Source organism: Nicotiana attenuata, unplaced genomic scaffold (genome assembly GCF_001879085.1).
Source record: "Nicotiana attenuata strain UT unplaced genomic scaffold, NIATTr2, whole genome shotgun sequence".
In the NCBI taxonomy this organism is placed as follows: domain Eukaryota; kingdom Viridiplantae; phylum Streptophyta; class Magnoliopsida; order Solanales; family Solanaceae; genus Nicotiana; species Nicotiana attenuata.
Window position 1 is genome coordinate 81495 of NW_017673970.1, and position 21577 is coordinate 103071.

The 21577-nt window shown below is 46.0% G+C and overlaps 1 protein-coding gene across 1 annotated transcript; it reads right to left on the bottom strand.

The window, feature by feature from the left end:
* Nucleotides 1-9884: 9884 nt before the first annotated feature.
* LOC109217732 (translation initiation factor IF-2-like) lies at nt 9885-18106 on the bottom strand. The gene is made up of 2 exons (XM_019382000.1): nt 17920-18106; nt 9885-10111 (listed from the first exon to the last, which is right to left on the bottom strand). The coding sequence occupies exons 1-2, from the start codon at nt 18104-18106 to the stop codon at nt 9885-9887; spliced, it is 414 nt and encodes a 137-aa protein (XP_019237545.1).
* Between the last annotated feature and the right edge of the window lie 3471 nt (nt 18107-21577).

Sequence of the window (21577 nt, forward strand, 5' to 3'; positions counted from 1 at the left end):
TGCTCGGGATAGGGAGGAGAGATATGCCAAGAGGTCTCGAGAGTCGGGCCATTATTCTGGTGCCCGTGCCCTAGCTGCAGTTCATCATGGTAGGGCTTATGTGAGTCGCCCCGTTCATTCAGCTTTTCCAGCTGCCAGTGGTATTCCAGCTCCTCCTAGACCTCAGGATCCTTATTATGCACCTCCAGTATCTAGTGTGCCTCCTGCACGGTCAATGGTCAGTCCAGCAGACCTGGCCCAAGCCAGTCATAGCCGCCAAGCCCTCCCAGAGCTTGTTTTGAGTGTGGTGACACTCGCCATATGGTGAGGGATTGCCCCAGACTTAGGAGGGATGCACCTCCATAGACTTCTCTGCCACAGCGTGCTCCACATCGTTCTCAGGCTATGATTACAGCACCAGCTGCCACTCCACCTGCTCAGCCAGCTCGAGGTGGAGGTCGGGGAGGTAGAGGTCGCCCTAGAGAGGGAGGCCAGGCTAGATACTATGCCCTTCCTGCTCGTATAGAGGCTGTTGCTTCCGGTTCTGTCATTACAGGTATTGTTCCGGTCTGTCATAGAGATGCATCGGTTCTATTCGATCGAGGCTCCACTTATTCCTATGTGTCCTCTTATTTTGCCCCACATTTGGGCGTATCTCGGGATCCTTTGAGTTCTCTTGTTTATGTCACTACTCTTGTGGGAGATTCTCTTGTTGTGGACCGCGTGTATCGGTCGTGTTTGATTACTCTTAGTGGTTTTGAGACCAGAGCTGATTTATTATTGCTCAGCATGGTAGAATCTGATGTTATCTTGGGCATGGACTTGTTATCGCCCCATTATGCTATTCTTGATTGTCACGCCAAGACCGTGGTAAACCTTAGATTACACTCTTAGTAGAGTTATTTTATTTCTTAAAGCTCAGCGAATGGTTGAGAAGGGGTATGACGCACGTATGTCTCCGATAACCAAGTGCGCACGAACTCAACGATCTCTGCGACCGGTCTCACCTGGATCTGCACACAAGGTTCAGGGAGTAACGTGAGTACTTCCAACTCAGTAAGTAACAGAAATAAGTAAGGAATTTAGAAGTAGTGACGAGCTATGCAAATACAGTTATATAATCAGCCATCAGGCTCGTTGTGGCGTGCAACCCGATTCAATATAGATAATCAGCCCGAAGGCTCGTTGCGGCGTGCAACCCGATCCAATATATACTTATATAGCCATGAGGCTCGTTGTGGGCGTGCAACCCGATCCAATATATATACCCTCACATAGCTCACAGCTCAGCACTCATGCCCTATCTCAGTCACCAACCTCTCCAGTCCCTCGAGCTCTCAGAAAAGCATCGAATTCAGCCCAAACAGATATAATAACATGTATCAATAATAAATAGGAGGGGACGGAGGTTAAATACAGAAGTAATATCATGACTGAGAACAAAATAGCAAATAGTAGTTAATTCAGCAAGTACACGACTCCACGGGTCTCAACAGTGATATCTCAAGGCCTAAACAGGATTTCTAACATCATCAATTTCCATGAAAACAGAGGGAACACGTAATAAATAGTAGGCTAATTGATTCTACAGTCTCAGGGGACGGACCAAGTCACAATCCCTACGGTGCACGCCCACACGCCCGTCACCTAGCATGTGCGTCACCTCCAAAATAGTCATACGACACCATATCCGGGGTTTCATACCCTCAGGACCAGATTTATAACCGCTATTTAACTCAATCCGAGCAAAATCCTACTCCGCGATGCCTTTGCCTCTCAAATCGACCTCCAAACGTCCCAAATCTAGCCACAAGTAATACAACACAATTAATATATGCCAAGGAACCAATTCCACAAGAGAAATTACTAAATTGGACTCAAATCCCGAAATTGGCTCAAACCCGGCCTCTGAGCCCACGTCTCGAAATCCGACAAAAGTCACAAAAATAGAAAGCCCACTCACTCTCGAGTCTAACCATACCAAAATTTACCAAATCCGACCTCATTTGGTCACTCAAAACCCCAAAGTTCACTCTCCAAATTCCCAAGCCCTAACCCTCAATTTTCACTTCAACACCTCACTAATTTAGGGGGAAATCAATGGGAAAACACCATTGCTAAGGATAGTTAGGCTCAAGAAACTTACCTCAGTGATAAACCTTGAATTCCCTTCAAAAATCTCTTCAAATCTCCAAAACCAGTGTTTAAAAATTTGAAAATTGAGAAGAATTCCCGAAGTGTTCTATTTATACCTTCTGCCAGCAAAATCGCACTTTTGATCTCCTTGTTGCTTCTGCGACGCCGCACCAGCGGGAATTCCATCGCATGTGCGGATTCCACTTAATCTCCCAGGTTCCGCATCTGCGGTCAAACTCTCGCACCTACGGGCCACTGCCCGCTTCTGCGATCCTTGCCTTCTACGCCCTTTCCGCATCTGCGCTTCTACTTCCACATCTGCGCTTACGCAGATGCGTATCAAGCTCCGCACCTGCGCTTCCAGTCCAAGCCTCTCTTGCCCGCATCTGTGATCACCTCTTGGCTTCTATGGGACCGTACCTGCGGGGCTTCCCACTACAGGTGCGAAAACACCAGAACCAGGCCAACTTCAGCAGCCCTTCAACCTTCATTCTTGTTCCGGTAATCACCCGAAATCAACCCGAGGCCCTCGGGACCTCATCCAAACATACCAACACGTCCCATAAAATCATAAGAACTTAGTCAAATCATCAAACCACCTCGAACGACATCGAAAACACGAATTACACACGGATTCAAGCCTAATAAAATTCGAAACATCCAAATTCTACAAACAATGTCAAAACCTATCAAATCACATCCGAATGACCTCAAATTTTGTTGACAACACGAACCTATTCAAACTTCCGGAAATCCAATCCGATCCTAATATCAAAATTTCTATTGCCGACCAAAATCGCCAAAATTCCAACTTTCGCCAATTCAAGCCTAATTCTAGTACGGACCTCCAAATCACATTCCGGGCGCTCTCCTAAGTCCAAAATCACCCAACGGAGCTAACGGAACCATCAAAATATAAATCCGAGGTCATTTACCCATAAGTCAATATCCGGTCAACTCTTCCAACTTAAACCTTCTCATAAGAGACTAAGTGTCTCATTTTACTCCAAAATCACTCCGGACCCGAACCAACTAACCTGGTAAGTCAAAATACAGCTGAAGAACACAAAAGAAGTAGGAAATGAGGGAACGGGGCTATAACTCTCGAAACGACCGGCCGGGTCGTTACATCCTCCCCCACTTAAACAAACGTTCGTCCTCGAACGGGTCTAGAAACATACATGGAGCCTCAAATAGGTGTAGGTATCTGCTCTGCATCTCCCGCTCGGTCTCCCAAGTAGCCTCCTCTACGGGCTGACCCCTAAAATAGCCACCGGTTCTACATCATAAGTCAAATCACCATCTAACTGAACCATGCTGAAATCCAGAACATGAGACGGATCGCCGATGTACTTCCGAAGCATAGAAACATGAAATAACAGATGCACACTCGATAATCTAGGTGGAAAAGCAAGCTCATAGGCCACCTCCCCAATCCTCCGAAGCACCTCAAACGGCCCAATAAACCGAGGGCTCAACTTGCCCTTCTTCCCAAGCCTCATAACACCCTTCATGGGTGAAACCTTCAGCAAAACCTTCTTCCCAACCATGTAAGACACATCACAGACCTTTCTGTCAGCATAACTCTTTTGTCTTGACTGTGCCGTGCGAAGCCGCTCCTGAATCACTTTCACCTTGTCCAAAGCATCCAGTACTAAGTCTGTACCCAAAAGCCTAGCCTCACCCAGCTCAAACCAACCCACTGGAGATCTACACCTCCTACCATATAAAGCCTCATACGGAGCCATATGAATACTCGACTGATAAATGTTATTGTAAGCAAACTCCGCGAGTGGCAGAAACTGGTCCCATGAACCCCCAAAATCAATGACACAAACGCGTAGCATGTCCTCCAATATCTGAAAAGTGTGCTCGGACTGCCCGTCCGTTTGAGGGTGAAATGCTGTGCTCAGCTCGACCTGAGCGCCCAACTCTCGCTACAAGGCCCTCCAGAACTACGATGTAAACTGCGTGCCTCTGTCTGAAATGATAGAAACTAGTACTCCATGAAGGCGAACAATCTCTCTGATGTAAATCTCAGCCAACCGCTTTGAAAAATATGTAACACGGGAATGAAGTGCACGGACTTGGTAAGCCGATCCACAATCACCCAAACAACATCGAACTTCCTCGAAGTCCGTGGGAGCCCAACTACAAAATCCATGGTGATCTGCTCCCACTTCCACTCTGGAATCTCTATTTGCTGAAGCAAGCCACCCGGCCTTTGATGCTCATATTTCACGTGCTGACAGTTGAGACACCAAGCTACAAACCCAACTATATCTTTCTTCATTCTCTTCCACCAATAGTGCTATCTCAAATCCTGATACATCTTCGCAGCACCCGGATGGATGGAATATCGCGAACTGTGGGCCCCCTCTAGAATTAACTCCCGTAGCCTATCCACATTGGGCACACATATCCGGCCCTGCATCCTCAATACCCCATCATCACCAAGAGTCACATCTCTGGCATCACTGTGCTGAACCCTGTCCTTAAGGACAAGCAAATGAAGATCATCATACTGGCGCTCTCTGACGCGATCAAACAAGGAAGACCGAGAAACCATAACAGCTAGGACCCGACTGGGCTCCGAAATATCCAATCTCACAAATCGATTGTCCAAGGCCTGAACATCAACTGCAAAGGGTCTCTCCCAATAAGAATAAATGAATGAATGCCCATACTCACCGCCTTCCTACTCAAGGCATCGGACACCACATTGGCCTTTCCCGGATGATACAAAATGGTAATATCATAGTCCTTTTGCAGCTCCAACCATCTCCGCTGTCTCTAATTGAGATCCTTCTGTTTGAACAAGTGCTGGAGGGTAGGATGATCAGTAAACACCTCATAAAACACACCATAGAGATAATGCCTCCAAATCTTCAACGCGTGAACAATGGCAGCCAACTCCAAATCATTAACATAGTAGTTCTTCTCATGGGGTTTCAACTGACGCGAATCATAAGCAATCACTCTACCCTCCTGCATCAAAACACACCCAATGCCGATCTGAGAAGCATCATAATATACGGTATAAGAACCAGAATCTGACGGCAAAACTAACACCAAAGCTGTGGTCAAGGCACTCTTGAGCTTCTGAAAGCTCACCTCACACTCATCCGACCACCTGAAAGGAGAACCCTTTTGGGTTAATTTGGTCAAGGGTGATTCAATAGAAGAGAAACCCTGCATGAACCGACGGTAATAACCCGCCAAACCAAGAAAGGTACGAATCTCTGTGGCTGAGGACGGTCTGGGCCAACTCTAGATCGCCTCTATCTTCTTTGGATCCACCTGAATACCCTTACTGAATACCATGTGCCCCAAGAACGCCACTGAATTGAGCCAAAACTCACACTTGAGAACTTAGCATAAAGCTTCTCCTCCCTCAACCACTGTAACACAATGCGCAAATGCTGGGGATGCTCCTTCTGGCTACGAGAGTACACCAGGATATCATCAATGAATACAATAACAAACGACTCAAGATAAGGCTAGAAAACACTGTTCATTAAATGCATGAATGCTGCTGGGGCATTGGTCAGCCCAAAAGACATCACAAGGAATTCATAATGACCATATCAGGTCCTGAAAGCTGTCTTATGAATGTCCGAGTCCCTAATCTTCAACTGGTGATACCCTGACCTCAAATCAATCTTGGAGAACACCCTCACTCTTGAAGCTGGTCAGATAAATCATCAATGCGAGGTAAGGGATATTTGTTCTCTATTGTAACTTTGTTCAATTGCCTGTAATCAATGCACATTCTCATGGTGCCATCCTTCTTCTTAAAAAATAGAACTGGTGCACCCCAAGGTGACACACTAGGCCAAATAAACACCTTATCAAGGAGTTACTGAAGCTGCTCCTTCAATTCCTTTAACTCCACTAGTGCCATACAATATGGTGGAACAGAAATGGGCTGAGTGCCCGGCACCAAATCAATACCGAAGTCAATATCCCTATCCTACAACATGTTCGACAGGTCTGCAGGAAACACATCTGGAAAATCCCTCACAACCAGAAATGACTCAATAGTAGGAGTCTCTGCTCTGACGACCCTCACAAAGGCCAAATAAGAAACACAACCCTTCCCAACCATCTGCTGGGCCTTCAAGAATGAAATCACTCTACTGGGGACATAATCCAATGAACCTCACCACTCAATCCGTGGCAACCCCAGCATAGCTAATGTTACTGTCTTAGCATGACAGTCCAGAATAGCATGACACGGAGACAACCAATCCATGCCCAATATCACATCAAAGTCAACCATACTAAGCAGCAACAAATCCACTCTAGTCTCTAGTCCCCTAATAGTCACTATACATGACCGATATACATGATCCACAATAATAGTATCGCCCACCGGCGTAGATACATGAACAGATGAAACAAGAGACTCGTGGGGCATATCCAAATAATGAGCAAAATACGACAACACATATGAAAAAGTGGAACCAGGATCAAATAATACAGAGGCATCCCTGTGCAAACTAAGATAATACCTGAGATCACAACATTTGAAGCAATAACATCGGGTCTGGAGGGGAGTGCACAAAAACGGGCCTGATTGCCACCTGATCGGCCTCCCCCTCTAGGGCGACCCCTAGCTAACTGAGCTCCACCCCAAGCTGGCTGGGCGAGTGGTGAAGTAACTGGTGCTGAAGTAGAAGGCTGACCCCTCTACCACTGAGCTGGACCTCCCACTAGGCGGGGACACTGCCTCCTGATATAACCAAACTCTTCACAATCGTAGAAACTCCCCGGTGCTAGTGGTGGGGACTGAAGGGAGCCCTGAGCACCGGGATAACTGGTAGATGAACCTGTCATGGATGAACCCTGAGCTGATGGTGCATGAGTCGAACTCAGAGCTAGGAGGGCACTAAGATATGAGTGGCCCTGATGTGAACTATGAGAACCACGGCCAGACGATACATCACAGTGGGATGGGCGAGCCGTCTGGGCATGCCTGTAAGGACGACCTTTGCCATAGTGGAACTGACCTCCAGAAGGAACACCACCAAAACTAACTGATCCCCGAGGCCTCTTGGCCTCCCTCTTAGCCCGTTCCTGGCGGCGAACATACTCTATCTCCCGGGCAATGTCAAGAACCTCCTCAAAGGTAGCACCGGTCACCCTCTCTCTATTCATAGGAATTCGTAGCTCATATGCGAGGCCCTCCATAAACCTCCTGATCATCTCCCTGTCTGTGGGAACCAACCAAAAAACATGATGAGCTAACTAAGAAAATCTCATCTCGTACTGCATCACAGTTATATCCTCCTAACGTAACTGCTCAAACTATCTACGCAGCTCCTCTCTACGGGATTGCGGTACATACTTCTCCAGAAAGAGAATGGAGAGCTGCTGCCATGTAAGGGGCGCTGCACCAACCGGCCTACACCTCTCATAAGCCTCCACCAAGTGAAGGCATCTCCAGTGATTTGAAATGTGGTGAACGAGACCCCACTGGTCTCCAGAATACCCGCTGTACGGAGAATCCTCTAACACTTGTCCAAGAAACCCTAGGCATCCTCCCCCTCTGCATCACTGAAAGTCGAAGGCTGGAGCCTCCCAAACCTCTCCAATCTATGCTGCTCATCATCCGGCATGACTGGAACCACACAATCCTGAGCAGGTACAATCGGCTGGGCTGGTGGTGCCCTAGGTGTCTGAAGTCCCTGTACCACCTGCTCTGGTGTACGGGCGGCGGGAGTTTGAGTATCTCCCTCGGCCTGGGAATTGGCTGCTATAGTAGAAACAGAGACCGCCTGAGCAAGACTGGTGCACACGGTCAGAATCTGAGCTAAGGTCTCCTGAAGACCTGGGATCACGAAGGGCACGGCTGGTGCCCGAGCTGGTCCCACTGGTGCATCCACAACTGGGACCTGATCCTGTACTGGGGCAACTGGTGTCTTTGTAGGTGCTGCCCTAGTTGGCGTGCGAGTTGCACCTCTGCCCCTACCACGACCCCTACCGCGACCTTGGCCTCTCGCGGCCCCAACTGGTGGTATTGATGGCTTTCCGTCCTGACCAGTAGCACGTGTCCTCACCATTCGTGAGAGAATAGAATAACACAAGTTTAGTTACCAGAATCAACAGGTTCGCACATAAGAATTCAAGAATGTGAAGTTTCCCAAGGGTTCTGTAGTCTCTCGAAGATAAGTACAGACGTCTCCGTACCGATCCGCAAGACTCTACTAAAGCTGCTCATGACTCGTGAGACCTATGTAACCTAGGCTCTGATACCAACTTGTCACAACCCAAAACTCTAACCCGTCGTGATGGAGCCTATCGCGGTACTAGGCAAGCCGACACCTTTTGAAACACTTTGAAATTTCATTAAAAGTTAAGTCAAAGCTTTTTCATACTAAAAACTTCATTAAAGAGTTCAACTCAAAAACAAAATGCGGAAAAGATAGCCCGACATCGGGGTGTCACTAAGTCATGAGCATTTAAAACCAGTCTATAATGAGAGTTTACAATGTTCTACCAAATACAAAAACAGAAAGAAATGATAAAGATAGAGGGCGAGTCAAGGGTTGCGGACGCTGGCAGCTACCTCATATGTCTTGTGCAACGAACTCAACGATCTCTACGATCGGTCTCACTTGGATCTGCACACAAGGTGCAGGGAGTAATGTGAGTACTTCCAACTCAGTAAGTAACAGAAATAAATAAGGAATTGAGAAGTAGTGACGAGCTATGCAAATATAATTATCTCAGTAACTTTCAAATAAGAACAATAAGGCTTTCAAATTTAATAGTCTAAGTCACACCAGTGCGTGCTCAAGTAAACCAGGTATCAAGTCTTCCAGAAATTTGTACAACAAGGACAAATAACAGCTAAGGCAATAATTAACTAAAAACAAGTACAACCTCTCAAGAAACAATCACTCAACTCAATCACTCGGCTCTTAGCCCTCAATAATCATACTCAATAGGTACCTGCGCTCACTGGGGGCGTGCAGACTCCGGAGGGGCTCCTTCAGCCGAATGCTATATCGCTGCGGCATGCAGCCCGATCAAATATATAATTAGCCATAAGGCTCGTTGCGGTGTGCAACCCAATCCAATATATATACCCTCACATAGCTCACAACTCGGCACTCAGGCCCTATCTCAGTCACCAACCTCTTCAGTCCCTCGGGCTCTCAAGAAAGCATAGAATTCAGCCCAAACAGAGATAATAACATGTATCAATGATGAATAGGAGGGGACAGAGGTAAAATACGCAAGTAATATCATGACTGAGAATGAAACAACAAATAGCAGTTAATTCAGCAAGTACACGGCCCCACTGTGAACACCTAATTTTTGCACTATTTTAACACCTCCTAAAGTTATTAGTATTTTGTTATTTTAATTGTTTTTCTCAAATTTTGTGTATTTAATTGCATATTTTCTATCATGAAAATACCATGAAAATAATAGTTCTTCCTTCATTTGTGCATTTTAGGAATCGACTAACTTTTCAATTGGTGAATCAATCTAATTAATTGATCATTTGAATAATTTATTTAATTAATTTATCTGTTTGTGTAAATTTAGTTTAATATGTAGGATTAAGGAAGAAATTTGGCCAATTTTGAAAGAAAAAGTGGCCAAGAGTGCAAGATAAGGGGCTGCCATTGAAAGGGTCCGAAACTACGTAGTTTTGCCTCAAAACTACGTCGTTTCATTAAGTGAATCAAGATTAAATCTCATCCATTCATCTCTCCCTCATCCAATGGTCCACAATCAATCTCCCAACTAGGTATTTAAGACTTAAAAATGCTGACATTTTGCGCCATTTCCCCCATAATTCTTTTCTTCTTCCTCTCTCTTCTCATTCTCTCCTCCCTTCTTAGAGAACCGCCGCCCGCCGCCCATCTTCGCCGGCCCGAAATCGCCGCCACCGGCGGAGCACCCGCAAACAACCCCAAAATCTCACCATCTCTTCTTCTCATTCCCCTTATTCCAAATCCATGACCCAAATTCCCCAAATCTGCACCAAAAATTGACAAACCTAAACCCTAGTTGCGCTGCCGCCTTTGCCCCGCCGCACGCCACTGCCGCCCATCGCCCAAACCACCCCAAAATTTCACCCTTTGATCCTCTCAACCTCCTCTTTCTATATCTTCAAACAAAATCCTTCAAAACCCCCTCAAAATCCACGAATTTTAGATCTAAGAAACCCTAGCCGCCACCTTTTTGCCCAAATTTGTGAAGTTCCGACCACCACCACCCTACAATACTTACATCAACGGAAAGAACTCCTCAAGACCTATCTATAGATAGCAATCTCAAGATGAAACTCCGACCACTAATTTTTCGGCCGCCGGGCAGCCACTTTTTGGTATCTCCGACGTCTCCTCGTGGCTCGAACAGCTTCAACCACGCTCCTTAGGTATTCCGTCATCTCTTTATTTAATTTCTGAATTTTTTTAGTTGTAATACGTTAGTTTCAAATTTTAATTTTAGTTTTTGATTTTTTTGGTTGTTTCTTGTTAATAAGAGTTTCAAGTTAGGTTTATTTAATTAGTTATCTCTATTTAGTTTAGTTGTTTGTTAGATTATCATGATTATACGGGATCTTTTGTGTATTAGTTAAATCATTTACTTAGTTAATCAATTGTTAGTTGTGTGAGTTTGTTTTAGTTTAAATTAATGGGGTAGTATTGATGTTGATAAAATCTGAAGTTTTTATGGGTTTGATCATGACTTAGGGTACTAGTAGCTTACTTTTGACTAGTAGGGTGGCTGAAATGACATTTTTTCTCCTTGCTTCTGCTATAGCAAATTTTCAGGCTGTCCTTTTACCTTTTGGACAGCCTTTGAACAGTGTTTAGCACAAAAAGTCTGTCCTTTTGGACAGATTTTTGGTGAACCAAAATCTGCCCAAAAAGTGGCTTTGTTTGCCTATTTAAGGGCTGCCCTTTCCTCATTTTTAAGGGGGACTCTAACACACATCTGCTAGACATTTTTACACACTACAAAAATACAGTTTCAGGAGTAAAAATCAGCAGCTGAACTTAAAGAAAGTAAGCTGAAATTATGATCTTTATGAGTGCTTCTTAAAGTGAAAACTCTTTCAAAAGGATTAAGTCTTTTAGAGTTGATTCTGGGCTTCTTCTCTAAGGTTTTTGGGGCTGTTTGGATACGAATCTGCTGCTATTTTTGCTCGTTTTCATTGCTGTTCTTTTAAGCTATTTTGTTGCTGTTTTTGCTCATCTCACTGCTGTATTTTTATTCTGCGAACCAGGTAATTCCTACATCTTTGTATTGTAGATTTTTGATAGTAATAAGAAGATCTGAACTTGTTCGGATGGACGAAGCATGTTGTACCTGATCTTTGCTTAAGAATAAATATTGTACCTATGTATAAAAATATGTAAATATGCAGTAGTTATTGCTTTTAGAAGATAACTCTCTACTTGTTGTTATCTAGTTGTTGAAAGTCAATTTCTCACCTTGCTGTACTTAAAAGTACTTAATCTACTTTAGGTGAGCATGTTGTAGATGTGAATCTAATTTCCTTAGTTTATAAAAATATCGTTGTTGAATTTTGCTCAAATCTTTATTGTCACGACCCATTTTCACAATAGGTCATGAGGGCGCCTGACACCCTTGTCAGGCAAGCCGATTGCGGAAAACACTTCTAAAATACTTATGTTGCTTTTAATTAGAATAAGTGAAATAAACACTCAATTTGGAGTTTAAACCAGGAGAGCTGAATACTGTAATAATATAATTACACAACCCCAAAATAATCGTCTACCAAAGTGTGTGCCAGAACCTGGTGTCACAAGCTAGGGCAACTAGTAGAATATACATCCAAAAGAATATCACACTACCCTACTGTCTGTATCCAAATAGACAGAAAATAATAATACAAAGAAAGACTTCTTCGGCTGCGGATCGACATGGAAGGAAAGCAGCTCACCGTAGAAGTCCCAAGTCCGCTCACGAATGCACACCAGAGTGATAACCAGATCCACCTGCCTCAGACCCTGTACATTTAAGTACAGAAGCGTAGCATGAGTACATAAACTATATGTACCCAGTAAGTATCCCGTCTAATCTCGAAGAAGTAGAGACGAGAGGTCGACTTGATACTTACTAAGGTCGAGTAAAATGAGAAGAATTTATAACAAGCAGTAATAACTCAGTTTATAGAAATTAGCAAGTTACGAGTGTCCATATATACATGGAAGTAAATATGAGGCCTAACCCACATTATAAGGGGTCACATAAGTCATGCGCATATAATCACCGAGGAACGTACGGCCCGATCCAACATAAAAATAGTAAATTGTGCACTGCCGAGGGTCGAACGGCTCGAACCATAGATGCATCTATTACTCCGCTCGCGAATCAACCGTGCGACGCGGTCAAATAGAAATAAACTCATTGCCACGCAATAACAACAATCACTACACATATGAGGGTGGCCGTACATAGAAATGCCAATTATTTTCTTTTAAGAACCAAATAGGTTAAGGGTCATTTTCTAATTTCATTCTTCTTAATCACAAGAGCTCATGGGTCCTAAACTACCCGAACTTAGCATGATAGTTGCTACGCACGGACTCTCGTCACCTAGTACGTACGTACCCCCGAATACAATGACAAATAATTCAATTATTATACCTATGGGGACAATTCCCTCTTTCAAGGTTAGAAAGGAGACTCACCTCGCTCCAACGCGCACTTCCAATATCAAAAACAAGTCCAAGCCCTCAAGTCGGAGCCAAACGATCACAAACTAGTTAAACGAAGTAAGAACTAGTCAGTATAAGTTTACAAAAATCAATTTCTAGCTATTTAAGCCATTTCCCAACCCTTTTCACAAGTTTCCTAAATTTCGACGCCGGGCCCACGTGCCCGGATTCCGATATTTTTCGAAGGAAATTGTTCTCTACAACCTAAGGATCAATAATATATCATTTCTAGTTCATTACATAGCAATTTACATGCTTAAATCATAGTTTTACTAAAACCCTAGGTCTAGCTCTAACCCTTGATTTTTACTTAATTTTAGTGTTTAATCTACCTAATGTTCATGTAATTAAACTAAGAATGGAGGGAGATCGCTTACCTTACAATACTATGTGGAAATCCTCTCTTTGGTAGCACCCAAATCGCCCAAGTGTGAAGTAGTGAGTGAAATAAATGACCTTGAGCTCGAATTAAAAGAGCTAACTGCCCTGCGGTTTCCGCTTCTACGGTTTGGGGACCGCATCTGCGGTCCTGCTCCTGCGGAAAGGAGGCTGCATCTGCGGCTCTGGGCTTTAAGCGACTGGACCGCTTCTGCGGTCTGAAGGGCGCTTCTGCGGAAACCGCTTCTGCGGTTTGGGCCGCTTTTGCGGTTCTGGCCCAATTTGGCTGGACCGCTTTTGCGGTCGAATTTCCGCTAAAGCGGAACCGCTTCTGCGGTTTCATGACCGCTTCTGCGGTTTTCCCTTGGCCGCTTCTGCGAAGGCCTGACCGCATCTGCGGTCCCGCTTCTGCGGCCCTAGAACCGCAGATGCGGTTATGACAGAAGCAGCAGTTCAGCCTCTTCTTCAATTTTTTAACTTCACTCGAGCCTCGATCGTTTGACGCTCGGGGCTCACGAGCCCCGCCAGAACATACCAACAAGTCTGAAATCACGAGATGGACCTACTCGAACCCTTGGAACTCCCAAAACAACGCTAAATCTTGGAATCACTCCCTAAAACCAAATGAATCAAACTATTGGATCTTCAAGTTCTTAATTCTCCTCTAACGGGTCAAAACGCCTTTAAACTACTCGGATTGGCACCAAATTTTACGGGCAAGTCTTAAACGACATTACGGACCTGTACCCAGCTTCGGAACCAAAATCCGAGCCCGATACCTAGGGAATCAATGATTACTTAGTTTCTTTAGTTCTTTAAAGCTTCAATTAAACAATTTTAAATAAAAATTCATTACTCGGGATAGGGACCTCGGAATTCGATTCCGGGCATACGCCCAGGTCCCATATTTTTCTACCGACCCTCAAAAATTGTCAAATTACGAATCCGGGTCCGTTTTCCCAAAATGTTGACCGAAGTCAAACTTGGTCCTTTAAGAAAATCTTAAAGAAGCAAATGGACATATTTTTACTCAAAACTCTTCCAACTCCCGAACCAATTGCCCCCGCAAGTCGTAAATTAGTTAAAGCAAGTACGTGAGGCTTTATTTAGGGGAACGAGGTTCAAACAGGTAAAACGACCGGTCGGGTCGTTATATTCTCCACCTCTTAAACAAACGTTCATCCTCGAACGGACATAGAAAAGTACCTGGACTGCCGAATAAGTGGGGATATCTGCTCCGCATGTCCTCCTCGGACTCCCAGGTTGCCTCTTCGACCGGTTGGCCCCTCCACTGGAATCTCAACGCAGAAATCCTCTTGGACCTCAGCTGGCGATCCTGTCTGTCAATAATAGCAACTGGCTCCTCCTCATAGCCCAAACTCTCATCTAACTGAATGGTGCTGAAGTCTAACACGTGGGATAGGTCGGTATGATACTTCCGAAGCATCGAAACATGAAAAACTGGGTGAACTCCTGATAAACTAGGGGGTAAAGCAAGCTCATAAGCAACCTCCCCAACTTGCCTCAACACCTCAAAGGGGCCAATAAACCTTGGGATCAACTTGCCCTTCTTGCCGAACCTCATAATGCCCTTCATGGGCGAGACTTTCAAGAGAACCTTCTCGCCAACCATAAATGATACATCCTGCGCCTTCTGGTTCGCGTAGCTCTTTTGCCTAGACTGAGCTGTGCGAAGCCTCTCCTGAATCAACTTTACCTTATCCAAGGAATCCTGTACCAAATCTGTGCCATGTAACTTAGCCCCTCCAGGCTCAAACCACCCGATAGGAGAACGACAATGTCGACCATATAAAGCCTCGTACGGGGCCATCTCTATGCTGGACTGGTAGCTTTTATTGTACGCAAACTCCGCTAAGGGCAAGAACTGATCCCACTGCCCTCCAAAATCAATCGCACATGCTCTAAGCATATCCTCTAAAATCTACACCGTCCGCTCCGACTGTCTGTCGGTCTGAGGATGGAATGCTGTGCTAAGCTCTACATGAGTCCCCAACTCACTCTGCACGGCTCTCCAGAAATGGGAAGTGAACTGAGGGCCTCTGTCTGATATGATGGACACCGGCACACCATGCAATCGGACTATCTCCCGAATATAGATATGAGCATACCTCTCTACTGTATAAGTAGTTGCCACTGGAATGAAATGGGCCGACTTGGTCAATCTATCCACAATGACCCACACTGAGTCAACCTTCCGCAAAGTCCGTGGTAGCCCAACTACGAAGTCCATGGTGATGCGTTCCCACTTCCACTCTAGTATGGGCATCTGCTGAAGTAGGCCACCTGGCCTCTAATGTTCATACTTGACCTGATGGCAATTCAAACACTTAGTCGCATACTTCACTATGTCCTTCTTCATCCCCGCCACCAGTACTGCTGCCTCAAATCACGATACATCTTCGTGACTCCCGGGTGAATAGAATACCGCGAACTGTGCGCCTCCTCTAGGATCCTCTCCCTCAGACCATCAACATTAGGAACACATAGACGACCCTGGAGTAGCAGAACACCATCCTCGCCCATAGAAACCTCCTTGGCACCTCCCTGAAGTACCGTCTCCCTGAGAACTGCCAAATGTGGATCATCATACTGTCGGGCCTTATTCTCCCCCAATAACGAGGACTGAGCAACCACACATGCTAGAACTCGGCTGGACTCTGAAATGTCCAACCTCACAAGCCTGTTAGCCAAGGAATGGACGTCCAGAGCTAGGGGTCCCTCCTCTGCTGGAATGAATGCCAAGCTACCCATGCTCTCCGCCTTTCTGCTCAAGGCATCCGCGACCACATTCGCCTTGCCCGGATGATAAAGAATGGTAATGTCATAATCCTTCAGCAACTCAAGCCACCTGCGCTGTCTCAAATTGAGATCCCTCTGCTTGAACAAATGCTGTAAGCTGCGGTGATCGGTGTAAACCTCACAAGGCACCCCATACAAATAGTGCCTCCATATCTTAAGAGCATGAACAATCGCTGCCAACTCCAGATCGTGCACAGGGTAATTTTTCTCGTGAATCTTCAGCTGACGCGAGGCATATGCAATAACTCGCCCCTCCTGCATCAACACACATCCCAAACCAACGCGTGAGGCGTCGCAATATACAGTATACATCCCTGTACCGGAAGGCAATACAAGAACTGGTGCCGAGGTCAAAGCTGTCTTGAGCTTCTGAAAGTTCTCCTCGCAATCATCGGACCAAATGAATGGGGCACCCTTCTGGGTCAGTCTAGTCAAAGGTGCTGCAATAGATGAAAAACCCTGCACAAATCGCCGGTAATAACCGGCTAATCCCAGGAAACTCCTGATCTCGGTCACTGAAGTGGGACGTGGCCAACTCTGAACTGCCTCAATCTTCTTGGGATCTACCTTAATACCCTCTCCGGATACAATATGCCCCAAGAATGCCACTGACTCAAGCCAAAACTCACACTTGGAGAACTTAGCATACAACTTCTGCTCTCGCAAGGTCTGAAGCACTACTCTCAAATGCTGCTCGTGCTCTCCCAGGCTACGCGAGTATATCAAGATGTCGTCAATGAAGACGATAACAAAGGAATCAATATAAGGCCTGAATACCCTGTTCATCAGATCCATAAATGCTGCTGGCGCATTGGTCAAGCCAAAGGACATCACTAGAAACTCATAATGGCCATATCTAGTCCGGAATGCAGTCTTCGGGACATCCGAGTCCCGAATCTTCAGCTGATGATACCCTGACCTCAGGTCAATCTTAGAGAACACCCTAGCACCCTGCAGCTGGTCAAAAAAATCATCAATACGAGGCAACGGGTACTTGTTCTTGATGGTGACTTTGTTCAACTGGCGGTAATCAATGCACATCCGCATAGTCCCATCGTTCTTTTTCACAAACAGCACTGGTGCGCCCCAAGGCGACACACTGGGCCTGATAAACCCCTTTGCTAACAACTCATCTAGCTGCTCCTTCAACTCCTTGAACTCCTTAGGGGCCATACGGTACGGTGGAATAGATATAGGCTGAGTGCCTGGGGCCAAATCAATGCAGAAATCAATATCACGATCCGGAGGCATGCCGGGATGATCAGAAGGAAATATATCGGCGACATATCGGACTACTGGCACTGAATCAATCGTCAGAGACTCTATAGTGGTGTCTCGAACATAAGCTAAGTAAGCCAAACACCCTTTTCCAACCATGTGCTGAGCCTTCAGGAAAGAGATAACCCTGCTAGGCATGTCAACTGTGGACCCCTTCTACTCCAATCTCGACAACCCTGGCATTGCTAGTGCAACACTCTTGGCATGGCAATCAAGGACGGCGTGATATGAAGATAGACAATCCATGCCCAAGATGACCTCAAATTGATCATGTCCAGCAACAAAAGATCTGCTCTAGTCTCGAAACCACAGAAAGTGACCGCACAGGACCGGTAAATCCGATCCACAATCACAGAATCACCCACAAGAGTGGACACATGAACAGGAACACCCAAAGGCTCAGGAGAAACAACCAGAAAGTGAGCGAACAGAGACGATACATATGAATAAGTAGACCCTGGATCAAATAATACCGAAGCATCCCTACCACCAACGAAAATAATACCTGTGATGACGGCATCTGAGGCCAATGCATCTGGCCTGGCTGGAAGAGCATAGAATCTAGCTGAAGCGTCGGCTGCCTGGCCTCCACCTGACTGGGGAGTAGCTGGCTAACCTCTCCCTGTCTGGCCTCCACCTCTAGGACGGCCTTTACCCGTATGCCCTCCACCTCTAGGTGGCTGGGCAGCTGGTGCCGGAGTTTGGGGCTGCTGACCCTGCTGTACCGCCTTACCCCGAAGTCTGGGGCAAGTCCTCCTCAGGTGACCCGGATCTCCACACTCGTAGCATGCTCTAGGCACCATAGCCTGCAGCTATAAAGTCTGAGTCTGCTGACCCGAATACCCACCGGAAGAACCCTGGATAGCTGGTGGATGATAGGAACTCTCTGGCATGGCGCTGAAAGGAGCACTAGAAGAATCCTGATATCCAGAATACCCGCCGAAGGAACCCTAAGTAGATGGTGGGCGGTAAGAAACCTCCGGCATCGCACTGAAATAAGGCCTCGCTGGGGCACCTCGGGGAGGGGGTGGTGGTGCTGAGTGTGAGGGCCTACTGGGCTGACCCCTCCCGAAGTGGCCTCTACCCCTGGCTGGGGCACCTCTGAACTCTCCTGAAAATCTGGCCCTCTTATCCTGCTGCATCTGCTCTCTACCCTCAAACGATAACCCTCAATCCTGCGAGAAATCTCAACCACTAGCTGGTACCCTGTACCCATCTCTACCTCTCGAGCCATACCAGACCAGATGGTGGGATGTAACCCCGCAACAAATCACCGCACTCTCTCTGCCTCTGTGGGAAGTATCATAAGTGCATGGCGAGACAACTCAGAGAACCTCGCCTGATAATCGGTCACTGACATCTGACCCTACTCTAGGTGCTCAAATTGATACCGCAGCTCTTCCCTCTCAGAGGGCGGAATGTATCGATCCAGGAATAACTGAGTGAACAGACCCCAAGTGAGGAGAGGAGAACCTGCTGGCTTTCCAAGTACATAGGACTGCCACCACCTACGTGCCCTGCCCTCAAGCTGAAAAGTAGTGAAGTCAACTCCATGCGACTCCAATAACCTCATGTTGTGCAGCCTGTCCCTGCACCTGTCTATGAAGTCCTGAGCATCCTCATGACGCTCACCCCCGAAGACTGGAGGGTGAAGCCTGGTCCATCTGTCTAATAACTTCTGTGGGTCACCATCCAAAGCTGGCCTGGGCTAGGGTGCCACTGCAGCAACTGGCTGAGCCCCATCTGTGAGTAGTGCACCCGAAGTTTGATATACTGCAGCTGCATGACCTGGAGCCTGAGCAGTAGGGGTCTGGGCTCCCCCTCCTGCCTGAAAAGTGGCTGGGTCTGGTGGAAATAAACCTGCCTGAGTCATAGTGTCCATGAACCGTAGCATGTGGCCCATGACCTCCTGAAATCCCAGTGCTGTCATGAAATCCGCCGGGGTAGGCTCAGCTGCGGGCACCTCGCCCTGCTCCTCAATAATAGGGTCCTCTACAGGATCTGCCGATGGTGCAACTGGAACGGCTCTAGGACGCCCTCGTCCCCTACCACGGGCCGGTGCCCTCCCCCGGCCTCTACCTCGGCCTCTAGCAATGGGGGCAGCAGCTCCTCCCGGGTCCGGAACGTCGGCGGTACGAGTTCTCACCATCTGTGAGAGAATAGAAGAGGGAAATTTAGTACTCTAAGCACTGCACGACAAGAAATGAATAAAGAGTAGTCTTTCCTAATACCTTATAGCCTCTCGAAGATAAATACAGACGTCTCCGTACCGATCAACAAGACTCTATCAGGTTTGCCCTTAACTCGTGAGACCTACGTGAACCTAGTGCTCTGATACCATGTTGTCACGACCCATTTTCACAATAGGTCATGAGGGCGCTTGACACCCTTGTCAGGCAAGCTGATTGCGGAAAACACTTCTAAAATACTTATGTTGCTTTTAATTAGAATAAGTGAAATAGACACTTAATTTGGAGTTTAAACCAGAAGAGCTGAATACTGTAATAATATAATTACACAATCCCAAAATAATCGTCTACCAAAGTGTGCGCCAGAACCTGGTGTCACAAGCTACAGGCAACTAGTAGAATATACATCCAAAAGAATATCACACTACCCTACTGTCTGGATATAAATAGACAGAAAATAATAATACAAAAGAAAGACTTCTTCGGCTGCGGATCGACATGGAAAGAAAGCAGCTCACCATAGAAGTCCCAAGTCCGCTCACGAATGCGCACCAGAGTGATAACCAGATCCACCTGCCTCAGACCCTGTACATTTAAGTACAGCAGCGTAGCATGAGTACATAAACAATATGTACCCAGTAAGTATCCCATCTAATCTCGAAGAATTAGAGATGAGAGGTCTACTTGATACTTACTAAGTCGAGTAAAATGAGAAGAATTTATAACAAGCAGTAATAACTCAGTTTATAGGAATTAGCAAGTACAAAACATCAATTCTTCCTTTAGGTTGTCATTACGAGTGTCCATATATACATTGAAGTAAATATGAGGCCTAACCCACATTAAAAGGGGTCACATAAGTCATGCGCATATAATCACCGAGGAACGTACGACCCGATCCAACATAAAAATAGTCATTGTGCACTGCCGAGGGTCGAACGGCTCAAACCATAGATGCATCCATTACCCCGCTCGCGAATCAACCATGCGACGCGGTCAGATAGAAATAAACTCATTGCCACGCAATATAAACAATCACTACACATATGAGGGTGGCCGTACAGAGAAATACCAATTATTTTCTTTTAAAAACCAAATAGGTTAAGGGTCATTTTCTAATTTCATTCTTCTTAATCACAAGAGTTCATTAAATCCCAGATAATCAACTATACTAGAATATCACGTAAAGCATGCTCATGGGTCCTAAACTACCCGAACTTAGCATGATAGTCGCTATGCACGGACTGTCGTCACCTAGTGCATACGTAGCCCCTAAATACAATGACAAATAATTCAATTATTATACCTATGGGGACAATTCCCTCTTACAAGGCTAGAAAGGAGACTCACCTCGCTCCACCGCGCACTTCCAATATCAAAAACAAGTCCAAGCCCTCAAGTCGGAGCCAAACGATCACAAACTAGTTAAAGGAAGTAAGAACTAGTCAATATAAGTTTACAAAAATCAAATTCTACCTATTTAAGCCATTTCCCAACCCTTTTCACAAGTTTCCAAAATTCCGACCCCGAGCCCACATGCCCGAATTCCGATATTTTTCGAAGGAAATTGTTCTCTACAACCTAAGGATCAATAATATATAATTTCTAGTTCATTACATAGCAATTTACATGCTTAAACCTAGGTCTAGCTCTAACCCTTGATTTTTACGTAATTTTAGTGTTTAATCTACCTAATGTTCATGTAATTAAACTAAGAATGGAGGGAGATCACATACCTTACAATACTATGTGGAAATCCTCTCTTTGGAAGCACCCAAATCGCCCAAGTGTGAAGTAGTGAGTGAAATAAATGACCTTGAGCTCGAATTAAAAGAGCTCACTGCCCAGCGGTTTCCGCTTCTGCGACTTGGGGACCGCATCTGCGGTCCCGCTCCTGCGGAAAGGAGGCCGCATCTGCGGCTCTGGGCTTTAAGCGACTGGACCGCTTCTGCGGTCTGAAGGGCGCTTCTGCGGAAACCGCTTCTGCGGTTCTGGCCCAATTTGGCTGGATCACTTCTGCGGTCGAATTTCCGCTAAAGCGGAACCGCTTCTGTGGTTTCATGATCGCTTCTGCGGTTTTCCCTG

Coding starts and splice junctions, on each gene's coding strand:
- LOC109217732 (XM_019382000.1), bottom strand. CDS start 18,106: ATGGTGCCTAGAGCATGCTACGAGTGTGGAGATCCGGGTCACCTGAGG. Junction 10,112..17,919: donor TGGAGGCCAGACAGGGAGAG/GTTAGCCAGCTA, acceptor TTTTTGGTGCAG/ATTTGGGGAATTTGGGTCAT.